This window comes from Paralichthys olivaceus, chromosome 19, assembly GCF_024713975.1.
Source record: "Paralichthys olivaceus isolate ysfri-2021 chromosome 19, ASM2471397v2, whole genome shotgun sequence".
Classification (NCBI taxonomy): Eukaryota; Metazoa; Chordata; class Actinopteri; order Pleuronectiformes; family Paralichthyidae; genus Paralichthys; species Paralichthys olivaceus.
The window spans coordinates 18,575,001-18,591,674 of NC_091111.1; the positions used below are offsets into that span (position 1 = coordinate 18,575,001).

The following is a 16,674-nucleotide window of genomic DNA, read 5'->3' on the forward strand; positions in this document are numbered from 1 at the left end:
ATCATTTCTAAAATGTCTAGAATGAAAAGTACTTCTTGTTGTCAGAAATCCTGAAGTACTTGTGACAATCTGCCTCATTATGAACTCATTACTGAAATGTCCCTTTTATTTTTCTACCTCACAAGTGTCTCCTGATGTTTATGAAGCTGCAGGAAAAAGGAAATGTAGTCAATGTTTCTCAGATTTTTGTGACACTTTAACTCCGATTGCCGTCGGATGGAGACTCGGCTCTAACCCCAGCGATCAGTGTGAAAACAGGGAACGCCGCGAGAGCTCTATCCGCTCCGAGCCCGGAGATTCCCAGGATTCCCTGCAGCATAGCAGCCGTGCTTGGCGGAGCTCCCGCAGCTTGTTAAGAGCGGATGCCAGGCGTGGTTCAGCCCGTGTGTATTTTCATTTGGTCGGAATGCTTGGCACAGTCGGGTGGCAAACGCAAAGTGGGCATTGACGGCATAGTTACTTTGCACTCGTATGTGATGAGAGAAAACATTCATTAACAGATCTAATTTACATAACTCCGAGAGGAGGTGCGGGGAGCGCGGCTGGGCCGACACACACACACACACACACAACCCTGACCAGCAGTCTACATTGTGCACTAAGACATTAATTGTCCTGTAATTTATTACAGTTGGTAAACTTGCAGTAGCTCCTCCTGTATATTTATATTTTGCCTGAACAACAGTTATGTTAAAGCTCATTCACGCTCGGACTCGTACACGGAGTCGCACCACGCGGTGGTTTTGTCCGTGTCCGAGTACGTCTTCAAAAAGTTTACAGATACGAACAAAGCGGAAGAAACTAGCAGCACCGCAACAACAACAAAATTCACCTCTACCTTTCTTTAAAGAAATGCATTTCTGCGTGTTGGACACTAGGGGGCGGAGTGTCGACTCTGTGTGTTGACTCTGCACTGCCCTCTAGTGGATACGTTGCTTAACAACCGTGCCAACGTAAAGCAGAAGCACGCGGGTAGCGACAATTACACCGTGCAAAACTCTCGTTAAAAAAAAAAAATACATATTTCTGCCTCCGTGTTATTTTACAGGAACAGAAAATCTTATTTCACTTGTTATAAATAGTGATCAGATAATAACTGATGGTTGATTACAAGAAAAATAAACTAGCACAAAAAGCCTTGTGATTTACATGTTGTGTGTGAATTCATGCTCATGTTGTGTGCGTTTGCGTGTGCGTGTGCGTGTCCGCTGAGCTCTTTTCCAAGTATGGTCACTATGAGGCAGCGCTGTCGCTCAGGGGCCCTTTGGTTGAAATTAATGAGCGACAGTCAAGGGCAAAAGCGAGGAGACAGCTGGGCCTGTCAGCACCGCGAGCAGGAGCAGAGGCACCCGGGGGCCCGCCGAGGAAACAAGTGGGCAAGGAGGCGAGATGGGAGAGGAGGCGAGATGGGAGAGGAGCCTCAGTGTGAGGAGGTAAAGATCAGACATGAAAGGTGATTTGACATCTGATAATTAACCAGAAATAAAAATTTTAACCATTCATTTTCCTCCATTCACATGTTGAACACAGGGACGAGTTTCATTTGATTCTCTCTAAGATTTAATTTATCACTTTGATTGACATTTAAATATAATTCAGAGCAGTTTTGAGGAGAAGAAGAAGAAGAAGAAGAAGAAGAAGAAGAAGAAGAAGAAGAAGAAGAAGAAGCTCTACGAAATGCATCTGTTTTTTAAATCATCAAGGTGATGATGAACAACAGCTTCACCGTCATGTATAGGTTTTATTAGGATGATGGTTGTTTTCTTTCATTGATTTGTTTTCTGTTCATTAATCGTCCGGTTTATAAAATGTCAGAACATCTGTTACGTTTTTTTTTTTTTTTTTTTACAGAATCAGAATCGCATTTAAATCAAATGGAATAAAACTCGTCCTCAAAATAAAGACGCTGCGACGACACATGGTTTGACTTCCTCAACAGGATTCTAGAGATGTGGTCAGAACGAGACGCTTTAGAGTTTTTATTTCTGAGACGTAAAAACGTCCAGAACCACAGTGACACCAGAAACAGTTTGTGTCTCGGCAGCACGTCTGCACTCTTTAATGTAAAATACTAAATGTTAGCCGGCTCTTTATAAAATGGAGATAAATGGAAATAGTTGAGTCGTTGATTATATATGAAGAGGTTCCATGGACCTAATTTTGAGCTGCGGTGAATAAAACCAATGTGATTTAAATAAATGAAGTGTTGAAGTGAAAACGCTGAACGTCACGGCCACACGAACAGCGCTGCCGTCTCTTCAGGTGGAAAAATGTCAAAAGATAATTAGTCGGTGACGTTGAGTGTTTGAAGTGAACGACACAATTCAACTCTGCACATTTCTACCAAATAAACACGATGTTTAACGTAGCGAAGCCTCAAGCTCCGTCTTTTATTCTCCCGACTCTGATTTGCTGTAACAAGGTCGTGTTCGGCCTCAGTCGTGATTCAGTTCATCACGTTGTGCTTCACATCGACGAGTGTTCAGTGGTAAAACTTGTCTCACTCTCACCGTCTGATCAATGATGCATTTCATTTGACCAATAATCCTCGTTTGTCCAAAGACAAGCAGCTCATTTAGAGGTTGTTGTCTTTCTTGACATGAATAAATCCTTCAGGTTATCAGAACATTTCCTTTTTGCTTTTTATTTCAACTGTAAGACGATCACGTGTTTTGGATTGTCCAGTCGTGGAGCAGGTTTTCTATTTAATGCATTTTTTTAATTAGCTTCTCAACGTAATGCACGAGTCAAACTTTTTTTTTGTAATTTAATATCGCACATCTCAACCTCACAACCGAAATACTTCTGCAAAGGAATTTTGTTTTCTCTCTCTTCAGTGTTGTGAAGTGATGTTACATCCTATAATATAGAATAAGTCATGAATCTTGATAATTAGATGTTTTGACGACTGATTTTTAATGAGCGCGTGCTCAGGAGAATTAAATGTGGTTTCATATTGAGACGTTTCCTCTTCCAGTTTATATTTTAAATGCATTCTGAGTCTTTTAGATTTCTCTTAAATCTATAGTATCTTTTAATATTTGTGATACTCCTTCATTTCTGCCGTGCTCAGGATTGGACGACCGCTCTGTTTTATTGGTCTTCCCCCCGTGAAGCACTTTGTAACTTGGATTTCAAACTATAATTCATACTTCATCATCTCGCTGAGCCAGAGTTGTGGAGCGTATCGTTTCCTAACAGGGGTAAAGAGATCAAGTTAAAGCAGAATAACACAATCCCCCGCTAACTCTTTACAAATGTCGTTTTATGTTGATACAGACGTATTCATCGGTGAATACAGATTTTTTCCCATTACTAGTTAAAGCCTGTAGCTTATATACCTCGATCGACCTTTTGTGCAACGCAGTCGTGTGCAATTATCTAAAACTCCTGTCTTTTCATGTGCACGTCCTCACAGCCTTGTGTCAGAGAGCTCTTTTTACGGCCTGTAATGGTTTCTATGAAGGCATTCACACATAAAAGCTGTTTTCCTCTATAAGTTTTTTTAAAGTTTCGTCGAGCGCTAACGGCAGCAAGCTGTAAACGACATAAAGAGGAGAGAGAGAGAGAGAGAGAGAGAGCGCGCGACAGAGGCGTGAAATGTGAATGTTAAAAGGACAAGGAGAAACAAAGAGCGGAGGAATTAGGCAGAGAATGAAAGACGCTCTTCAGTCATGATCCTCTCAGGTATGTCTGTCTGTGTTACTGCTGCTAATGGCTTCACACACAGGAGGTTTTCAGACGAGCGTCAGAGTGGAAGGTTTAAAGAGGCGAGAGTGGAGACAAGAGCAAGGACGGCCGCCGTCGAAGTAGCTCACGTGTTTTCAAGATTGTCAGTAACTTTTTTCCCTCATGAACTATTTCATCCTCACTCAACGATTCGGCGAACGCATGAGGCCCGTTCACACTTTGAACTCTGGGTAACGTCACAGCGGGGTCCGGACTTTCTGCGGAGTTCGTCACATGTGGAGATTCTACGGTCAGGGACGTTCAGACCCATCACGCTCAGGTGAGGGTTGGCGGAGGCTAGACGTCACGTGTAAAGTCCACTGAGGATAACCAGGTTTTATTCACGACACAACGGCCTGACGAGAGTGACTCGTCTTTAGTAAAAGCAAATATTACACAGGAGTTTGATGATTTCAGTCGTTAATATGAAGGTTTAATCTACGTAAATTCTGTCTGTCTGTGTGTGGAACTTAAATCTCAAGAATCTTGTCAGCTTCTCTGATCTTCATCATGGCAACAACATTCACATAATCACTTCCTCTTAAGAGTAAAAGTATTTGATTTGTTGTTGTTAATACTTTCCATCGAGGTGAATCACAGTGCTTTTACTTTGAAAAGTTTTGAACTTGGTTCTGGAGATCGCGTTGTTTTTTTTTAAACGTTTAGAATCATCGACGTAAATCATTTAAACTTATAGAAGAACAAAACAAGTTCAGTTTCTCCTGATGAAAAACATGAATTATGAACTCTTCACTGCAGATAAACCAGATAGGATGAACACAAAGTTCTCTGCACCATAGACTGACACTGAATAAAATAGTACTGTAATCTATGTAAATCAGTGGAGCTCACTTTAATACTCATTTTTAAAAAGCGTTGAATCAGGCTGATGAATCCCAAACATTTGGATAAAACAAGTATTTTACATTATTTTAATATTTAAACCAAAAGCCTGACGTATTTGAAGTTTTGGGTACGAGAGGATTTACCCTCCAGCCTCCGCGGGATGTTAAAATCTGCTGCACTCGCTGCGTTTGACTTAAATATATATTCAGCCAGTGGATTTCTTTCCCCGCGACAAACAAAAGTCTGATCCCGCCAAAGAGCCGTCCCTGAACCCTCAAGGTTTTCTGCTGGAAGGTCCTCACAGAAGTTATTCTATCAAAACCACCACAGAATGAATACAAAAATAAATGGATATTCAGACACTCTTTCAAAAACACTGCCCTTGCTATACCTGGTGTAATAATAAATTTTAATGAATTCAAAATTAAATGCTTGTAAATTGTGAAAAGGTGAGAAAAAAAAAAAATGTTACCCCTTGACTCTGTCCGTCTTTTGTCCGCTCCCGATGTGAGAGGAAACTCTTTGTGCCGCTTTGTAAAATGTTTTTTTTTTTGTTTGTTTGTTTCAAAATGAAGCAAATCAGACATTTTAATCAAAGTAACATTTAATTTGACTTTTGAATGTGAATGTCTGCGGGACTCGATTAAAGTGGCTTCCTGGATCTTTGTGCTCCGACTTTTCTTTGAAATGGAGTGAAATGACATTTTCTGACATGAAATACCAGAAGTGAAAAAGTGAAAACAGAAAACAAGAGGAGAACTTTGAATACTCGTTTGTTTAAAGGAGTTTTACGGATATGATTAGATTTTTTGATATATGTTTTATATCATAGGAATCTCATTCCTGTTTTCTAGACCATTCATCTTCGTGTTCTTCCTCTTCTTTATTTTCTATATCTACTCGTTTCTCTGAGTTTCTTCTGTTCGTCTCTGCTCTTCCTCATCTTCCTCCTTTTGTGTTCATTGATTTTGTTTTTCTTCGGTCTATTTTCTTCTCATGTTCATGGTCTTTGCTTATATTCTTTCTCTCCTTTATTTCTTGGTCTTGGTTCTGTTCTTCTTTGCTCACATTCCTGCTTCTTTTTGCTCCTTTGCTCTTGTTAATGTGTTTTTTTATTCTTCTATTCTTATGGAATATTTCTTCTCATGTCATTGTCGTTATGTTCCTTTCCTCGACCTGTTTCTCTTCTTCAAGTTCCCTCAGACAACAATGCCTTCAGGATTTCAAGGTGCAGCCGTGGTGAGGACAGCGTTCAGCTTGAAACCTCAGAATTTCATCCCTTCTTCTTGGAGACAGGTGTGGTTCTGCTGGCCTCATCACACTCGGACACTTTGCAGCCGAGTATATAAATGAGTCAAGATGAGAGTCGGCCCCTCCACCGAGTCCAAGGCCACGGGTCTCACCCGGAGAACGGTGGACTGCTCTCTGCGGGTTGGGGGTGACTCGCTGCCTTGAGTTCTCCTCCACCGGAGAGGACGTCGGTGAGGAGCTGAGCAGAAAGGCAAAGCTTTAGATTCACCTGTCGACCGATGTTCCAACCCTCAACTGTTTAGTCTCAGGCTCTGGGTAGTGAAGCTCCTCATTTTAAAATCCCTGCTGACGGAGCTGGAGCCTCCGGCTTCATACACGTGGGCCAATGGCTTTTAAAGGGGGGGGGGGATTCACCGGACCAGGCCAAACAAAGAACAGAGGAGCTCAGATCAACACACACACACACACACACACACACACACACACACACACACACACACACACACACACACACACACACACACACACACACACACACACACACACACACCATTCTCTGCTCCAGATGACAAAACTCCATTATATCTTTACACAGAAAATAATTGTTGCTGTATTGATTTTTTAAATATATATTTTATGTATATAATGCACACAGCCTGCAGGTACTAGACACACACACACACACACACACACACACACACACACACACTGTGCTGTCCTTGGTGGGGACACTGGTGGAGTAGTATTAAATGGAGGGTCACGGTCGGGTCTTCCTCGGCGAGCGGCTGAACAAAACCAGCACACTCCTCCACCATGAAGGTAAAGTAAGTGTTGAAGGATAAAAAGGCTGCACTCTAACTAACACACACACACAAACACACACACACACACACACACACACACACACACACACCTGCTCAGCCCACATGTTTACGCTATGTACAGTTTGTACAGTCCACACAATTCAACACATTCTTCATGTGAGACACTATGATGAGGATTAAGAGCTTATATCTGAAATAAAATATATATATCACTTTGGTGTAATATGACTTCTTTCTTTTTACATTACAACTTTAGTTTCGTAATATTATTTATTATTCTAGTAATATTACGACATTACACCCTGTGGAAATTGCTATATTTTTTAAAAACTATTATTCTGATAACGTGCAACATAATCCGACATCAACTTTCAGCTGTGGTTTGTTAGAATAAACTCTTTGTTTAGGACAGAAACCTCGGGTCAGGGTCAAACTCAGGGTGGAACATTGGGAACGAAGGAAATATTTTAATTATAACATCCGGAACAAAAGTCAAATTCACTGCAGCTCCTCTTTTGTTGTGGCGAGAAATAAATGAAACTGTACTCGGTCTTTCTTTAGAAATAACACAAGGATCGACCACAAGCATGTGTGTGTGTGTGTGTGTCAGTGTGTGTGTGTTTGCACATTTGTTGTAGCTTCCAATCCCAGACAAGAGTCAGTTTTCAAGTCAAACTCGAGCTGTTGATTGTGTGTTAAAGAGCAGTGTGTGTGTGTGTGTGTGTGTGTGTGTGTGTGCAGAAGGCGGGGCATGTTTGCAGTCATGTATGGTATGTCCACAGCCATGAGCGAAGTCACTGTAAGTGTGTGTGTGTGTGTGTGTGTTTCTAAATCTGAACCATAAAATGTCTAAAATTAGAAGTTCAATGATTTTGTGTTTTCATCTCCTCCAGTCTGATTTTTCTGTCGTCTGGCTTTTTTTTGGAAAATTGAATCACGTGTCCAAAACCGAAGCGTCATTTTTTCACCAACAACTAAACTGAGACGAAACTCAAGTTAATGGATCTGAAACTGAGCTGGAGGCTCATTAATGTGTGTCTGTCTTCACGACCTGCTCCCGTGAGAGAAAACCATCGATTACAGCCTGACGCTCATCACCGGTACAGAAAACGTTCCATATTATCTAAAGGAGCGAAATGTCAGGAGCCCGATGTGACACGTGGGTAGAACGTGTGTAACAGTTAGATGTTGTTCTTGGACATTCAGGACGTGACTTCAGTTCATCTGGTAAAATCCTAAAATAACGTAATTCATAGGACAACGTGCTGCAAGAAACCAAAACAAAACCTTCCCCTTAAATTCAATCAAGCAAGTCACACACTCATAGATATTAAAGGGGTGGAAACATAACCTCCTCCGCAGAGGGTAACGACCGGGAGCTTTGAAATGACGAAGTCCGCAGTTAACGGCGATCGAGCTGCTCGGACCTGAAGGACTTGACTTGGACCGTCCTCCCCCACGGCAGCTCTCACCTCCAGCTCTCGTGTTTTTCTTCCTGTCGTCCGGAAACAATTTCATACGAGGAGCGTCGAACACCTGATTCCTCCAGTAACCTTCTCCCCGAGTCCATCAAACCTGTGAGTGACGGCCGAGAGGATGCCGAACATTCCTGATTGAAAATTCCTCGTTGAACCTTGGAGGGTTGGGTGGTTCCTATTCAGCGACTGATGGTTGAATGGAGCCGGAGAGATGAGCTGAGCTGCACCACAATGGGAGATATTCGGGGTTTTAATAGCGTCTCTGTGCCACTTGTGGCGGGAACAGGTGTTCTGGTTTAGGTGGGGGGGGTGGACGGAGGAGTGACTGACACTCTATTAGTGTGAAGGGAAAAGAGTCCTCGGTCACAATGTAATGGTTTTAATAATGTGCACATTATAGACTGAATATAAAGAGCTGAAGCATCTCGATCGCCCCCTGGTGGCTGGATGCGGTGTGGGTCACGAACCCTGCCTCCTCCGTGTTAGCAGATGGGACATGGATCAAACTAAAAAAAGTCCATTGACGCATTAAAATACTCATTTTAATATTTGTACCCCGGGAGGAAGCGGAGACGTGTTTGAACACAGTTTCTCATTCTTCACCAACTGAGCTCAAAGTCTTCAGAGAGAATTTCCACTCACTGTTCATCGTTGAGTTCAGTTTAACTCATTTAAAAGAATCCTGTTGATTAAATAACGACTAACTGATTGGACGTTGTTGGTTTTCTTTTCCTTTCATTTTGTTTTGTTTTTTTAACCAAATTAAAAGTCTAAGTACACGTTCAATGAATTAATCTCGGATCTGACCTGTTGTTTAAACTGTGCCGCACTTGTTTGGATTGTTTCTTTGTTTTTTACGATTCTAGTTATATTTACAATAATCTAATCAATCTAATACATATTGATATGAAGTCAAGTGGAAGTATCATGACTATGAAAACATTAGTACTGGAAGGTATCAAGTATAAGTCGTGTTGTAGTACTTTGTGTGTAGTATGTGTGTAATTACTGATGATGACCACGTTGTTTATTGTGGCTGAAAATCAAAGCGGCGGAGTTCAAACCTCCAGAATGTAACGCCGCTAATTGAACGAGTAAACAAATCAAACGGACCAATGAGTGGAATGTGATGCTGTGAATTCCCACAATCCCTCGGTGGCCTCCCAAATTCTGGGGGGGGGTCAGAGGTCAAATAGTTTTCTCCCAGTTTGGTGCTGTTACGAGAGGTCAGGGGTCAATTTGCCCAACAATTAGTGAGCTACAGTCGAGGAGCGAGTTACGAGAAGGTTTGAAATGATCTGAATTATATAGTGTTTCATCGCAGCCGGTGTGTCAGACATTAAAAAAGACGTTTCTGGTGAAATGCACCAATTTATTCAGCCGAATAAACCTTTGATCCATTTGAATTAAACCTCCAACTCACGGATCGTTATGAGCTCTGAGCGTATTTCTAATATGAAACGATCCCTTTAATAACCTACATCACATTTTAATGATATCACATATTCCCATCGTGTGTTTGTTAGTGAAAAGCATCAGAAGAAGAAAATATTAGAGATTTCTCTCTCTTCGCAGTGTTCAGCTCATCCGTCACCTTCTCTCTGGTTTCAGACATGATGTTCTTAACTTTTAATGATGTTCAGACAAACAAACTCAAACAAACTCAAACAGCAACATCATCAAAAGTGACTCTGGCTCACACAGGAACTGTACAAGCACAGTTTCAGATTGTGAGGTCCGGAGGTGTGCAGCTGATTTCATGGAAAGTTTGATTTAAGTAGGAATCATATTTGTGGCAGTCGCACTTTGCAAGTTTCAAACTAAACTCATAGTTATACGTTAAAAAACTAGAATGGCATGAACAGAAATTTGTTCTCACAGTAGAAATATAAAAGAAAAAAGGAAATATCTGATATTGTGATTAATTTATTTTTCATAAAACACTAAAGAAAGTGAAAGAAAACCTCGATCTGCCTCTAGATCCTCATCTACACCATCATTTTATGGGTTACGGTTCTTCTGAGGCCTCGTCCCTCCAACAAGCTCAGGAGAATCAGTTCAGTAGTTTTTAATCCCGCAAACAAATATCCAACAAACAAACTAATAAAATAATGGAATTACCTGTAATCTCAGTCTGTCCTGAGCCAAGTCCGAGATCTCCCAGCGCAGCCCGGAAAACGCTGAGATGAGAAAGAACATTTTGTGAAAATGTGGAGTTCACAAAAATGATTAAATCTCTGGGTCATTCAATTAAAAGAAAAGATATTAAGATATTCTGTTATTATGATGTTTGCAGTCATTTGAATTTGTCCATCAAGGCAGAGGTGGAGCTCGGCCTGTGATTGGTTGGGGGGGGAGGTGTCAGGCTGGTGTGGCAGTGACAGGAGGAGGAGGAGGAGGAGGAGGAGGAGGCTGGAGGGGATCCCTCAGTTGGGCACGGCCTCAGTCCAGTGCGTAAAGAGCGCAGCGCGGCACAGCACAGAGAGACTCTCCAAGCTTGTGTGTCTGTGTGAGTCTGTGTGTGTCTGTGTGAGTGTGTGAATCCTCCACAGCCGGGATTAGCGCTTCCTCTCAGTCCGAGCTGACCCGCTCTCTCAATGAAGCTTGGTTCTTCTCCGTGATTTCTTCGCCATGAGCTGCCTGGATGTGATGTACCAAGTGTTTGGTCCTCAGCCTTATTTCAGCTCCTACAGCCCCTATCACCACCAGGTATGGAATTAAACGGATTTTTAAAAACCAGCTCATATATAGAGATTTTATTTCAAGTTCAGTAAGAAGGAAACATTAAGATTTAAGTTGGTAAATCAAGTAAAACTTAAAATCCGTGCGTAATCTCCACGCAGGAGAATTACGCAGCTGTTAATCGCCCATAGCCTGTTCTGATTTATAAATTTATAATTAATTTTAATTGTTTAAACTCTATAGGATTTAATACAACTTTGCCACACATAAATATAAAGTTGATAAACATTTAAAAACCTTAAAGAAATGCAATTCACGGAGTGAATGTGCGCAACCAGCAGAGAGGAACCTCAGTGGTGCGTAAAGATTTACACGTAAAAGTGAATAAGTTTATGAAAACCTGATTAAATGTGAACTACTACAAATTCTCTTAATTCATAATTAGTCACACAACAATTATTAATCCTCCTAAAGTTTAATTTCCTTCTCTAATTTTACGATGTTGAACCAAACGTGTAGTTTTTAATTTAAATTAAAAAATATATTAAGACCTTTTGATTTCCCTGTGTTGTCACAGCAGTGTGTGTGAGTGGACCTTGTGTGTCTGTGTGTGTGTCTGTGTGTGTCAGTAGCTGCAGGTTGTTGTGTGTGAGGCCTCTCAGACCTGTTAAAGAGCTTTTTCTCTCTGTTAAAGCCTCTCAGTCAACATCCAGGCATTTTTCACATAGTGCCACCTCTGACTCTGTCACCTGAACAGCCTGAGGATCAGCCACAGTTCACTGCTGCACCGCCACCACACTTCAACCTGCACTCACACCATTTATTACTTTTTAATCATATTCCTTATGGTTAATTTCATAAATCTGTTAGATCCTAATAATGTTTTTTAAGGTCTTCAACGTCTCAAAGTAATCACACAGAGAGTTTCAACATTACCTGGATTTTTGCTTTTTGTCACATCGGTAATTTAAACCAGTTTAAATGTTCTCCAGTCGTTGTGTGCGTCTGCTTTTAGGTTCTTGTTCTTGAAAATGACTTCACGTGTTAGTTGATATGTGTGAGTGTCATGGTGATAAATTAACAAGGAGGGTGAAGCATTAGATGAAGTAGCTGCTCATCAATTTTTACGTATATACTTATATATATTATTTTTCATTTCAAATAAAAATACACTTTTGTGTTAATGTATCACACGTTTTTTGGATCGAAGACACGTGTTGTGTCCTTCACAGTAAACCCCAGTAAGTGGTGTGTTAGAGGTCAAATATAAAAATCTGAAATTCGTCTATAGGTTGGATTCAGTTTCTGAAGTATGAACAGTATAAATCTATGTGCCCCCCCCCCCCCCCTTTCCAGAAGCTGGCCTTGTATTCCAAAATGCAAGACCCCCAGGACGGCAGCAGCCGGCTCGGCCCCGTGGGGCCCCCGGCGATCAAGGAGGAGGACAAGGAGCTGCCGCCGGGAGCCGAGTACCTGAGCTCCCGCTGCGTCCTCTTCACGTACTTCCAGGGCGACATAAGCGCCGTGGTGGACGAGCACTTCAGCCGAGCGCTCAGCCAGACGACTGCTTACCCTGCCTCAAGCAGCCACAAGACCGTAAGAGGTGTGTGTGTGTGTGTGTGTGTGTGTGTTTTCTACCATTGTACACGTGTGGAACCTCTGGAGAAACACATCATTTTGCTTCCATGCTTTTATTTCTGGTGTTTGTTCCATAAATAGTTGTGCTTGTTTCTCTTTTTTCTGATTTTACACACAAACATCATTTCCCAGGATTCCCCAACTTTCTCTAATAGATTTTACCTGCGTGATGATTAAATAACGTCATGCAAAGACAAAGCATTTAAAAAAGGAGAATTTCTTAAACTGCAACGACTCACGGTGGTTTTTAGTTAAATATTCCATTTAAAAAAACATGTTTTTTTAATGTAGATGATGTTTCACTGCTCATCTGTGTTTTTATACCAGAGACAAAAAACAAAACAATGATTCTACAGCTTGATGAATTAAAGGTCACGTTAAAATGGTCTAAACATTTGTATTAATACGTATTTATCAGCTGATGTGAAGCAGAACAGACGCTCTGAAATTCTTCATGAGCACTAAAGCAGAGAAGAGAAGAAATGTATTTTGTTTCATTCAGTTTTCCTGGTGACCTTGATTTTTGTATTTTTGAGTCAAACAAAAAAACTGTGAGTGGATTTCAAAAAACGCACCAAAATATAATGAATACAGCAATATTTGGAAAGTACAGTTACAGGTAAATCTAACTTGTTCCCACATTCAATAAGAATACCTCACGTTAGCAGTAGGTTATTTTGGGGTGTTGCATATTTGTGTTTAATTCTACCGCCGGAGGTTTACAGGGTTTTTAGTCAATCGTTTCTTGAATGAGTTAATGTGGAGATTAAAAAAAATACGTTTTACGGGAAAGTGCGTCACATTAGTTTATAAAATACGTCCTCAGAGCTGAAGTAATTTTTTTTAAGGCTGCGGTTATTTTTAATATCGGTTCATCTGACAATCGACTTCTTCGGTCAGTCAAGTTATTGTGGAGGTTTGGAGAGTTCTTCATCTTTTGCTTTTGTAAAGTGACTTAAATAACGACTAATAATCAGAATGTTCGCAGGTTCTTTTGAATAAATTCCGCAAAAATAGAGAAAATAAGTCATTTTAAATTATGTTAGATTACGACTGAGACGTTTCCAAAGTAAAGAATGAACCTTCACATCCTATAACTTGATTGTTGCTCTTAAAAGTTAGTAATCTTAATAACTAGTTACCATTAGAGACGAGTAAACAAACTTACTTTGTAGATTCAACTTGTGGATTTGTGTTTTCGTCAGATTCATTCCCGATGAGCCAGCGAAGTTTCCCTCCGTCTTTCTGGAACAGCTCGTACCAGTCGTCCGTCTCCTCCGCGCTGGGCAGCGCTCTCTCAGCTCCCCACACAGAGCTCTCCTTCCCCGGGGACCCGTACTCCTCCGCCTCCCTGCACAGCCACCTCCACCAGCCCAGCCCCGAAGCCTGGCACCCGTCGCACCACCACCATCACCACCACCACCCGTACTCGCTAGGCGGCGCTATAGGCACCCAGGGCTCGGCGTACCCACGCCCGGGCGTTCACGAGATGTACGGCGCGGCATTCGACCCGCGTTACGGCTCGCTGCTGATGCCGTCAGTGAGGCCTCACCACCGGCTGACGCCCGGCAGCTCGGTGTCAGGGCCCAACTCCTCGCCCTGTGACCTCGGGGGGAAGGGCGAGTCGGGGACGGGGTCGACCTGGAGCGGCGCCTTCACTGGAGCCGGAGCAGAAATCGGACTCAACATGGACACAGGTATCGTCCGTTTCTCAGGTCAACATCATTTTGTTTCCAAAGACTAAGACGCGACAGATGTGCAGAGCAGATGGAAATAAAAAATAATGAATCACATTTAAGATGTCATCATTCAAACATACGAACTTTTCTCTTCTAATCAAACACAAAGTTTAGTTGATTTATTTCAAATGGCTGTTTGAACTCTTTCTTCTCTGCAACGTAAATCTGGTAAAGTTTTCTTTATAAACTTTTCTTATCTTTAGTTTTGTTGGCAAATTTTGAGAGTTACACAATCAGCGCTCAGCTCAGCCCAACTCAAACTGAACGATCTGACTTTAAAAACTGAAGAGAAAACTAGGACAACATTGTGTTTTGTTCCATTGCTACTGTCCGTAAAGTTTTTACCGTCCACGTAGACGGTCAGACCCGTCACTCAGAATCGTCGGAGCAACGTTCGTACAGTTTCTACTTAGTAGTTTTTGCGTAATCCTGCTAACTAACAAACTGACGTCGGAGGTTGATGCGATAACAAAACTAAAGTGATCGATGCTAGCTTTGTTAAACTTGTGGCCACCAATCGTCTAAAAGCTCCGTCACTAAGAACTAATTAATAAATGTTGTGATATTTGACTGGAGTGAAAACTTAAAGCATCAGTTTACGTTTCGCTTTATGTGACAACTTCAGCTTCAGCATCAACGCAGCAGAATCTAATGAAAGCTCCGTTTCGCCGCCTCAGATCAAATCACCACAAGTGGTTTGAACCGACAACCTGAGTGTCAATCAACACCTTAACACCGGCTGTCAACCCTCCTTTCTCTCTGGTTTCATCTCCGCCGCCTCCAGCGATTCCTCCTGCTTTTATCACCGCGACGTTTGTGCTCCTCTCGCTAATCTTCCTATTCTTGCCTCTTCCTCCTCCGCCTCCTCTTCTTGTCTTCCTCCTTTCTTTCCTTTTCTCTCAGGTCTTCAGGGGCAGGATAAGAGCAAGGATTTGTATTGGTTTTAGAGACTGCTGATCCCTGCCTCCCCTTCACTCTCCCCCTGCACCCCCACCCTCCTCTCTGCCTTCAGCTGTAGCCTCCCCCCCCCCCCCCTCCCCTCCAGTCCTGCTCTCCTCCTCTGTCGCTCTGCTGATGACTGACGAGAGAAAGTGACGGCACGTTTTTATGCTGTAACGGCTTCTGGTCTACTTGCAGCTCTGTGTTATGGCGGACTGTGCGGCAGCGGCGCAGCCCTGCTGAGCTGAACGCCGACAGTGTGGATACAAAAAAAAAAAAAAAACCAGAAGAGGAGCGACCGATTCGGATCTTTTGACGGACGTGGACAAAGACGAGGCTCTTTGTGCTCCTGCAACAGGCAGAGACAACATTCCTAAAGTGGGAAAAAGTCCTGGGACAGACGGACAGAGACACATGTGTTGTCAAACTCCAAAGACGAGCGCTCGGAGGACTTGGCAGGACTTGCCTCGCTCGGGCAACTGGGCTGCAGACACTGGGAGCGTGTTATGGCTGCAGGAAAAGGCCGCGTTGGTGTTGAGGAGGCCGCACAGACGGCGAAGGTTTCATTTTTGGTTCAATGTCAACGCAAATATCCCCCTCGTCGTTCTCTCAGAAGTCAAACAGGTTTTCAAATAACGTCAGGCGGCTTTAACGTCTAGAAGTGTTTCGGGCAAATTCAGCTGTCGATTCCATACCGCGGTAAAAGTTGTGAAAAGTCCCTGTGCAGACGGTTGCCCCACAATGCAATGCAGAAATGGAGCTGGTGGAGCGGACAGCTGCTTTAAAAAATAATAAAAACAATAGAGTGTCACTCAGTAGAGCTCACACCTCCGGGAGTGTCTCCTCATGAAACCACGACTGAATCCGATAGTTCTGGGTTTTTATTTAAATCCGCACAACATGATGGATTCGTCAGATTATTATTATTTTATTTTTTATAAAGATCCGTGAATTTCTATCTGGAAATTATGTGAAAACCCCCGAACTAAAGTTAATGAGTTCCATGTCTCATTCAAGTTTCATGAAAGTACTTTTTGGGTAATCCTGCTGAAAACCAAACAACCCAACAAGTATTGGCAGCAGCATGGCACTTACGACGCACACCTTCACCAACACTTTACTTATGGCACCGCATTTAAATTATTCAGAAGTTTGTTCTGCACTTGCAGTCAGATCTGGATCTCAACCAGATCCTGATGGTTTCTCTCCTGATCCACCAAGTTTTGTGGAAATTGGTTTGATAGTTTTGGACGTAAAACCTGACACGGGTGAGACTCACCCTGGTGGAGATTAAAATTAAAAAATGTAAAAATTAAAAACTCATGAAACCTTAACGTCACAATGTGATTCTTGTTTACTTGTTTACTTGTTTCTGATATTTTCTTATTGTTCTCTGAAGGAGCCATAGTCAGAGCTGGCAGCGCCCGGCTCTCCGTCAATAAGTGAACTCACCATTGGTCGACCACATCCAACACATCCACCACAACATCCACCACATCCATCGCATCCACCTCAACATCCACCACAACATCCACCACATCCACCACA

General features: G+C 42.2%; 1 protein-coding gene across 3 annotated transcripts; it reads left to right on the forward strand.

Moving 5' to 3' along the window:
- Positions 1-10,532: 10,532 nt before the first annotated feature.
- Positions 10,533-16,460, forward strand: vgll2a (vestigial-like family member 2a). 3 transcript variants are annotated; one of them, XM_020107407.2, is made up of 4 exons: positions 10,533-10,837; positions 12,170-12,413; positions 13,654-14,145; positions 15,325-16,460. In XM_020107407.2, the coding sequence occupies exons 1-4, from the start codon at positions 10,760-10,762 to the stop codon at positions 15,372-15,374; spliced, it is 864 nt and encodes a 287-aa protein (XP_019962966.1). In that variant the 5' UTR covers positions 10,533-10,759; the 3' UTR covers positions 15,375-16,460. The 3 variants fall into 3 exon arrangements, with proteins under 3 accessions (XP_019962966.1, XP_019962965.1, XP_019962967.1); XM_020107406.2 differs by having other exon boundaries at positions 10,538-10,837; positions 12,167-12,413; XM_020107408.2 differs by having other exon boundaries at positions 10,541-10,837; positions 12,167-12,413; positions 15,091-16,460.
- The last annotated feature ends 214 nt before the right edge of the window (positions 16,461-16,674 follow it).